Source organism: Cryptotermes secundus, unplaced genomic scaffold (assembly GCF_002891405.2).
Source record: "Cryptotermes secundus unplaced genomic scaffold, Csec_1.0 scaffold1723, whole genome shotgun sequence".
NCBI lineage: Eukaryota > Metazoa > Arthropoda > Insecta > Blattodea > Kalotermitidae > Cryptotermes > Cryptotermes secundus.
The window spans coordinates 283,475-292,071 of NW_019727432.1; the positions used below are offsets into that span (position 1 = coordinate 283,475).

The following is an 8,597-nucleotide window of genomic DNA, read 5'->3' on the forward strand; positions in this document are numbered from 1 at the left end:
AGGGAACAACAATAACAGGAGAAGTTTGTGCTAAACAAGCAAAATTTTTTCCGAAGCACTTGAACTACAAGGAAGTTTTGACGCTTCTTCCGCTTGGCTAACACGTTCCAAGCAGCATCATGGAATGCGAGAAATTAGTATTCAAGGTGAGAAATTGTCAGGGGACTTGTCATCATCAGTTCAATTTTGCACCAATTTTGACAGTTTCGTGAGAAGTGAAAATCTGCTGCCAGAACAAATGTATAATGCCGATGAAACGGGTCTTTATTGGAAATGCTTGCCAACCAGAACTTTGGCATTTCAAAATGAAAGACAGGCTCCAGGTCACAAATCCAGTAAGGAGAGATTGATAGCCTTGTGCTGTTCTAATGCATCAGGAACACACAAACTAACACCAGTAGTTATCGGCAAAGCGAAAAGACCACAGTCTTTAAAGGAACAGTAGCTTCAAGTCTGCCTATCCATTATTTTAATCAGAAAGGAGCTTGGATGAATAGAGCGATATTTAAAGAATGGTTTGATTTTAAATTCGTGCCTCAAGTTCGTGACCATCTAAAATCCCAAGGCCTACCTGAGAAAGCTGTGCTCCTCATTGACAATGCGCCCTCACATCCTAACGAAAGTCTCCTGAGGTCAGATGATGGAAATATTTTTGTGAAATATTTTCCTCCTAATGTTACCGCACTTATCCAACCAATGGATCAAGGAGTTATCTCAAGTATGAAGAGAATCTACAGATGAAATTTGCAACAAAAGTACATCGATGAAGGCAATGATGTGACATGTTTCTGGAAGCCTTTTTCAATGTTAGATGCCATATACGAGATTTCAACAGCGTGGGATACAGTAAAGCCATCTGTATTGAAAAATTCATGGAAGAAGCTGATGCCTTTCATCACTAATGAAGATGACCAAATCCATGGATTCACTGGATTCAGTGAAAATGAAATAGCCATAGAATTGACAAAATTGGCTAACCAAGTTCATGGTGATGATGAAGTCAACGAGGAAAATATAAGAGAGTGGTTTGACTGTCACTCGTGTGAGCCGGGCTTCAAAATGTTAAGCAGTGACGAAATCGTAAATTCAGTGGGGGTGCAGCCAGAAGATTGGGAAGAAAGTGAGAATGAGGAAGAGATGGACAGTGCTGCTAGTAAGAAAATATCACATTGTGCTGCTCTTAATCATTTGGAATCCTTACTAGACTATCTTGAGGGTGAGGAGAACAGTTTATTAAGTGACAAGCTAATATTACGTAGGCTTCGTACGGACATCCGTTAAAAGGTAAATGTGAAAAAGCAAACGATAATATTAAATTTTTTTAAGTGTTAAGTGTGAATATTCGTAAAAAGTGTTGGTTGTTGAACACTGTGATTGAAATAACTAATTCATACTCAGTGTAATGTAAAAAAAGTATTAAATAGGCCATGAGATGACATAAAAATGAGGTTGAATAAATTTAAATAAAGGTAGGCCTATAGTATTATGAAGGTACAGTATTACAGTACTACTTTTAATAAAATTTGTCTTAACCAGGTTTTCAATTAACCGTGATTTCCATCCCCACCATTATCCCGGATAATAGAGAGCTGAGTGTATATATACATAGCATGGATGAAAATCAGTGCAACAGGACGCTAAAATACATTATATATATATATACAAAAAAAGCTCTGAATTAAGTAAACCTCTCCTATTCTAACAGATAATATTACACTACTTTTTATGTATTATTTTGGTAGTAACATTTAAATGCTAAAGGAATGTACTTCAAACAATGAGCATAATGAGCACAGAAACAAAAATATATTACATTATTGCTAATTCAGTCATAGGTGACTGTCATAAATCACAGATGCTGCATATATTAAACTTTATAAGAGAGCTCTTAACATGTCCGTCATCTCTTAGAGTGTGAAGAAAACGTATTATATTGAATTTTAGAAACTACTTCTTATGTAGTCTTCTTATACTAGTTGCACATTCACTCAACATCTCTTACAATCTATTAACAAATAAGTTTTTCTTTGTAGTATCTGTTCAGAGAATCATATTACAATTTCATTCATGAGGATCTGTTAGAGACTGGATATGGTACACTATATCTCGTAAGATATATGAAACTATAAAACCTATTTTGTCCGTTTATAACATTCACACACACAAAAATTAAGCTGATTCTTTCAAATTTCATGTTTATGACCCATCATGACTTAGTCATTCTGACCAACGAAGCAAAATACAAGTTCCCAAAGCAGTAACTCTAGAGCCTCTAACGGCAGAACCAGTAATTCCATGTCACGGATTATCTCCACTGGTTACTTACTGAATTCGGTTGGTAGATGGCATTAACTTGGATTAGGTGGACGGTATACACAGCGCTATATCTCAGAAGACAGAGCTCTTCATAATCGCCTTTTTGAATCTCAAATCATACAATATCTGCTTCAAACGATGTGCCGTCTACCAACTGAAATTTGTAAGTAAACTGTGGAGGTGATTCGTGATTTGAAGTTACTTATTCTACCGCTAGAGGGTCTAGAGGTACTGCATAGGGAAGTTGTATTGTGCTATATTGGTCACAGTGATTAACAATGTGTTGAGGCATTCCGAAGAACTTGTTTTATTTTTGTCCGTATGAGTGCAATAAACGTACAAAATAAGTTTTTTTAGCTTCATATATCTTACATAAATGAGTGCTTTATCGAATGTCAGCTGCGTTGGCACGAGAACGTTTGGGTCTAGTTAATTCAGCATTTAGTGTCCATATTACAACTGTGTTTTACTTGTTTCGTTTTCTGCAGCTCCAGACGCTTCCACGTGTAACCATATCGTAGGAGCAGCTCAACTATTCCGGGTTTCTAGCGTTGTGTTATAGTATTATAAAGAATTTAAGACATATTAAACATAATGGAGAAACATGAAGTCGGTACCCCCAAATATATTGCCAACAAAATAAAGGCGAAAGGCCTCCAGGAACTTCGTTGGTATTGTCAGATGTGCCAGAAGCAATGCCATGACGAGAAAGGTTTCAGGTGCCATATGACGTCAGAATCACATCAGCGACAACTTCTTCTATTTGCTGATAATGCAGACAGATACATTAATAATTTCTCAAAAGAATTTGAAAGCGGTTATCTGGAACTACTAGAACGTCAGTTTGGTACAAAACGTGTTCGTGCAAATCGTGTATACCAGGACTATATCTCCGAGCGTGATCATTTGCATATGAATTCTACGCAGTGGGAAACGTTGACAGACTTTGTGAAATGGCTTGGAAGGAAGGGAAAGTGCAAGGTGGATGAGGCTGAAGAAGGATGGTATGTCCAGTATATAGACCGTGACCCAGAAACAATTGCCATGCAAGAAGCTGTTTCCCGCAAGGAGAAGATCGACAGAGACGACCAAGAGATGATGATGGCCTTTATTGGAAAGCAAATTGAGAAGGGAAAAGAATGTTCCAAGAATGACACCCGTGTCTTCACGGAGTTTGTGCAGCCAAGTGAGGAACAGAAAGTTGTTGTAAATTTGAATGTAGAATCAAAANGTGACAAATAAAACTAAATTTTCATATTATCAATTTTACATGGTGTATTTGAATAATTATCCATCCATTGTTATTAAACTTGCAAATGATGATAAGAAGTAACAGCACTTACTGTAGTATACTGCATAAGTTTAGGCTTGTTTTTACAAGCAAACTAACAAAGCTGGTTTTGGCTTACAGACCATTCAGCCATATTTTTGAAGAACAGAAGCATTGGCATGGTCTCTACACATTTATAGTGAGAAAACAAATGGAAAATTTCATTTAATATTTGGTGTACCATTGAAAAAAATCACATAAGACAATAGAAATGAATAGATTCAAGTGGATACATTGTAACCAACATACAGCAACATAATATGTAAATATGTCTGTTAATCACAACAACTTTAGACTTTCAATAAATGATAGAATCAGATTGTCGATAGATCAGTTTGGTTTAATAAAATATTTCAACACAACATGTTTCGGTCCTTTACAGCCGTCATCAGGCATATATAAACAATAAAATGCTTTCATGTTCATTACTAACCTGCATGACAATGGATCCATTGGTAACAGTCTTTTCATATACAAAGATATACATAAGATTACAATGTTTAAATATACTAAAATAATTGTTGAACATTAGTAAACCTTGTGTATGATTATTGTTATTTTTATTTTTACTGAAAATTGTCTTATTATGTACAAGTTTTTTTTTTGTGGGGGGTTGGTGGTGATAATATGTTATGAGTGTTGTCTGAGTGTATGTTGATTGCAAAGGCATTTGCTTTAAACAAGAAAAACACAGAACGTGAAACAAAGTGCAGTAAAACAAAACAGATGAGTGTAATTGAATGGCATCTTAGCTTAGATTAATTTAAGGGTGTTCAGTTTGTTTAGAGTTAGAATCCTTAAAGTTGTACAGTAACTTATAATTCGTATTGTCTTGTCACGAGGTGTGCTGGGATAGCTTTATTTGTAAAATGAGCAATGTTGGGAGCTAGATAACTGGAGTTTCGTTCTCAGGAGAGGCATCATTTTACTCTTCACCTTCACCTCCAGACTAGTTCCGGACCTAGCCTCATATCCAGTAAGGGTCCTATCTGGTATTGAAAGGAGCTGGAGCTTAAAGGTGACCGTTCACCTCGTCCTGGTGCTGGGATTAGTACTTTACTTCAATACTCCCTTTACACCATTGTGTGGTGTTTCAGCATGGAACAATTTTACCCTTTATCTTTACGTTACAGGATCTCATTTTGAACATATTTTACACATTCACATTAGATCAGTGAAGTTATTTTTATAGCTCAAGGCATTGGAAGGCCAGGTTGCTGTATTGCGTAAGCGAGAGGTGGAGAGCAGGAATGAACTTTCTCAGTATAAACAGTCTGCTGAATCTTGTAAATATAAACTTGAGAAGAAGATCCTCCTCCAGCTTCAAGAAGAATATGCCCGATTCTTTCACCAGTTTAAACAGGTAAGATTATGAATGTCATGTTTACAGTCTGATGGTTAGAATTATGAATAAATGTTAATTGTAGGAGTGTCGCTGAAAGATGGATCAGTGTAGCAGACAGTGATTTGCTTAATGGATCGAACGTTTCTGTTATCATGCAACTAATTAACTCATGTTAACAATGATGATACTTTTAAAAACAACCACATACATTGAGTCAAAAAAAAAACATTACCATTCTTTAGAACAGATAAATTACAAACAGTAGAAGTAGGCTCTGCAGTAAGTGTATCGGAAGGGGAAGTGTCTGCTGGTACAGGTTGCCCTAACATCAGAAGAAAATGTAACAGATAACCTCATAATAGAAATATAACATAGACTGTGCTGAATACACAAGTAAATGTGTTACCAATGCTTACTGAAACAGCTGAGAACATATCAAAAGCATTTGCAGAACGTTTAAATATTGTCCCTAGAATACTGTTCTTCTGGAACAAATATTATGTTTCTGGGCATTATCCATCATCCTGTTTTTATCTAAAATATTGTCCTGTTTATATTTCAAAACACCATTTTGGAGACAGGATTCTGCCTCCATCTTCAGGTAAAACTTACTCAGGACAATGGATAATGTCGAGAAACATAATATTTGTACCTAGGTACGATCGTCACAAACTTTTAGATCTTTAATATTTACTGGTGGAATTTGTAGTGTAAATAGAAGATTTTAGTTTCAGTTGAAAAACGAGATTTGGCATTTGTTTGCAGATGTAACCACCCTCTCAAATGGTGAAATTAGTAATTAGTATAGATAGTAATTGTGATGCATTTACTCTGACTTCAGTGGTCATTTTAGTTAACAGCAGTAGTTAATGTCCTGTAACAATTACAATTCAGATGGAGCGTACACATACGAAATGTGCAGCTGGAGAACAGCGAATATCGGAATTGGAGGCAGAGTTAGCACTTTCAACTGAAGCAGCAGCATCACTCAAAGACTATATCAAATTGCTTGAAGAGAAAGTAGTCAGAGTTACAAATTTAAAGCATCAAGTAGAACTCGATGAACACCGCCTTACTCAGGCGCAGCAAAGGATTAAGGTAAATTTTTTTAATCCTTCTCATCATCATCATCCTTCCTGAGAAGGTTGTGGAAAATTCACAGGTTTTATATAACCATTGTAAAGTGACAGGTTATTTTGTGGTGAGAAGAGAATGCACAGCAACAATTATTCTTCACTTTAACTTTAAAAGTAGGAGTGTGCATTAAATTCAGCAGCCGCTCAAATTTAACCTGGTGTTAGTAAGGTGGGGTGTCTCAGACCCAAAAGATTTTAAATTGACTGTAACTTTTTAAGAACGTGTGGCATTGAGTCATGCCTCAGTGTAGCTTCCCCTCCCATAACCCGCTACTAGATGTCATAGGCTGTTGCATGCAAGCAGGTTTAGTGTGCAGATATGTAAAATGTGCTGGGGTCCACAAGACCCTGCCTTACCAAAAGTGTGACTACCGAAACTTAATGTAACCGATTACTACTACTAGTAATCTACTTCACCTTACTTACGTATATGTAGAAGTCATTTAATGGACACTTTAGTATTTTTGTAAGGTCTGATTAATTTTTTAATTTCTTAAATAGAATATATCATTACATACTCTTGAGAGCAGTCTTTAGAATGCTGGAAGTGTTTCCAGTGTTAGATATAAATGCTACTTCTGTCTTCAGTGCTGGAGTAGTGTGAGTGATTCTTCTGCCTATGGGTTTATTGGACTAAAATTCCTCCACCCTTCACCCTTTGGGCCTTATGGACAAAAATGCCCTACCCTTCCCATTTGAGCGTGTTGGACCAAACTCTGTATGTACATGAACACTGGTATGTCTTACTGCCTTTGACTCAGAAGATGAAAGCAGCATGTACCTACATAATGTTGACAACACTGCCCACTTACATTGCAGTACCCAAAAGCAGGATCAACATCAAGAGATGCCGTCTTGTATCTGCCAGTAGCAAGTTTCCTCACTACATGTTTGTTTTCTGATAAAAATAAAAAGTAAAACTATCCCTGTAACAGGCCATGAAGGCCCATAGGGTTGTGAGACGTTGAGGGTCCCACATTATCTAGACACTCGGCTCAAAGATGGCGGTAAGGTTGTCAGTCTTACGTGCTGGCTGCGCTTTACTCCCCAGGAATATTATTGTAATTAATTCCTGGTACTCATTGGCAATCAAAATATGTGAGACCCTCTTTTGAGGTTTGTATGGGGAGCAGTTGATTTTAAAGCTAAACAAAGGAAAGTCTCAAATGGAAAATATTTGAAAGAAAGATGATTAACTGCGGATCAGAGAAATTGAGCGTTAAATGAGGGAAAAACCTATAATCAAGGAACATCAAATGAGGGTTCCACTGTATTTTTTCTGAGGGAAACTTACTGGATATATATTACAGTCATGTGAACTGGAATGTTACAAACTGAAAGGTCCCATGAAGTGCACTTCTTATACATCAGCCTTTCATAGATCATTTATGTAAGGTACAATGTTCCAGGAAAGAGACAGCTATCGGTCGCAACTGGACCTGTACGAGAAGGAATTAACAATAACTTCTTCATCAGGATTTGTGAACTCTCAGCAGCAACAGCAGAAGTCACAAATAGAGGCATTGGAGAAGACAATTGAAGGATTCCATGAACTGGTTGAGAAGTTGGAGGCGGATCTAGGAAAACGGTGAAAGGTTCAGGCAAGCACATACATAACTGCAGTTACAGTCATATGGTTTAACAGCCTCTGTGTGTCTGGTGCTAGAACCACAAACTTCAACACTGCTGAGATTAAAGCCTGCCATTGGACATGATCCTTAGTGAGTTCAGTCCATGTTCTGGCCTCACAGTCTATTTCCTTGAATTACATATCAATTTTTATTGTTATTTTATAAGTGGTCATTTTTCATCAAAATTTTATGTGTATTTTGTGCTTCAGTCTTCCAACTTAAATTATTACTGTCTAAATTCTTCTGTGCTGTCAGTGCTAGGTGACCTGCATATATCACAGAGTTTCTTGTTAGCTAATATCCACAATTGTTCACTTAGTCCTATTTAGGTCTTTGGAGTGTTATTATTTTGTCAAAACTTGCAGGTGTCCAGGTCAGTGAAAGAATCAGTAAGTTGGAGGAAGAGATAAATTCTTTGCAACAAGAGAAGGAACAGCTGATGAAACGCAGGGATGATGAGTTGGAGGTGGAGCTGGAGTGCAGGGCCCTGAAGGGTGATTTCAGTCCTGTGAAGTCCAAGGTTTTGCACTTCAGGTAAGACGACAGTAGAAGTTCTTTTGTACATAAGTTCTGCCTGTGCGTAACTGTGCACACATTAGGAAAACATGCTGCAGTGAAGGTATAGCTCACACACAGTTAAACTCAGCACTGGATGGGGGTGAGTGATAACTAGGGCCCGGATCTTTATGCACTAAGAACACTTAAAATATGCGCCAAAAGTGGGAAAATATGCACCAAAATTAAAACAATATGCACTTAACCTTTAAACGACTAAAGACAACGTATGTCGTCTTTAAAAGAAAGTCACCGGCACGAATGACTACATATGGTGTCGCAGA

General features: G+C 37.1%; 2 protein-coding genes across 3 annotated transcripts; both read left to right on the forward strand.

Moving 5' to 3' along the window:
- Positions 1-2,581: 2,581 nt before the first annotated feature.
- Positions 2,582-3,558, forward strand: LOC111864815 (DNA/RNA-binding protein KIN17-like). Its single transcript, XM_023852344.2, has one exon. The coding sequence runs from the start codon at positions 2,911-2,913 to the stop codon at positions 3,556-3,558; it is 648 nt and encodes a 215-aa protein (XP_023708112.1). The 5' UTR covers positions 2,582-2,910.
- LOC111864817 lies at positions 3,552-8,316 on the forward strand. Of its 2 annotated transcripts, none has more exons than XM_023852348.2 (5): positions 3,552-4,101; positions 4,839-5,009; positions 5,886-6,089; positions 7,537-7,722; positions 8,124-8,316. In XM_023852348.2, the coding sequence occupies exons 1-4, from the start codon at positions 4,057-4,059 to the stop codon at positions 7,717-7,719; spliced, it is 603 nt and encodes a 200-aa protein (XP_023708116.1). In that variant the 5' UTR covers positions 3,552-4,056; the 3' UTR covers positions 7,720-7,722; positions 8,124-8,316. The 2 variants fall into 2 exon arrangements, with proteins under 2 accessions (XP_023708116.1, XP_023708115.1); XM_023852347.2 differs by having other exon boundaries at positions 7,537-7,728; positions 8,124-8,314.
- The last annotated feature ends 281 nt before the right edge of the window (positions 8,317-8,597 follow it).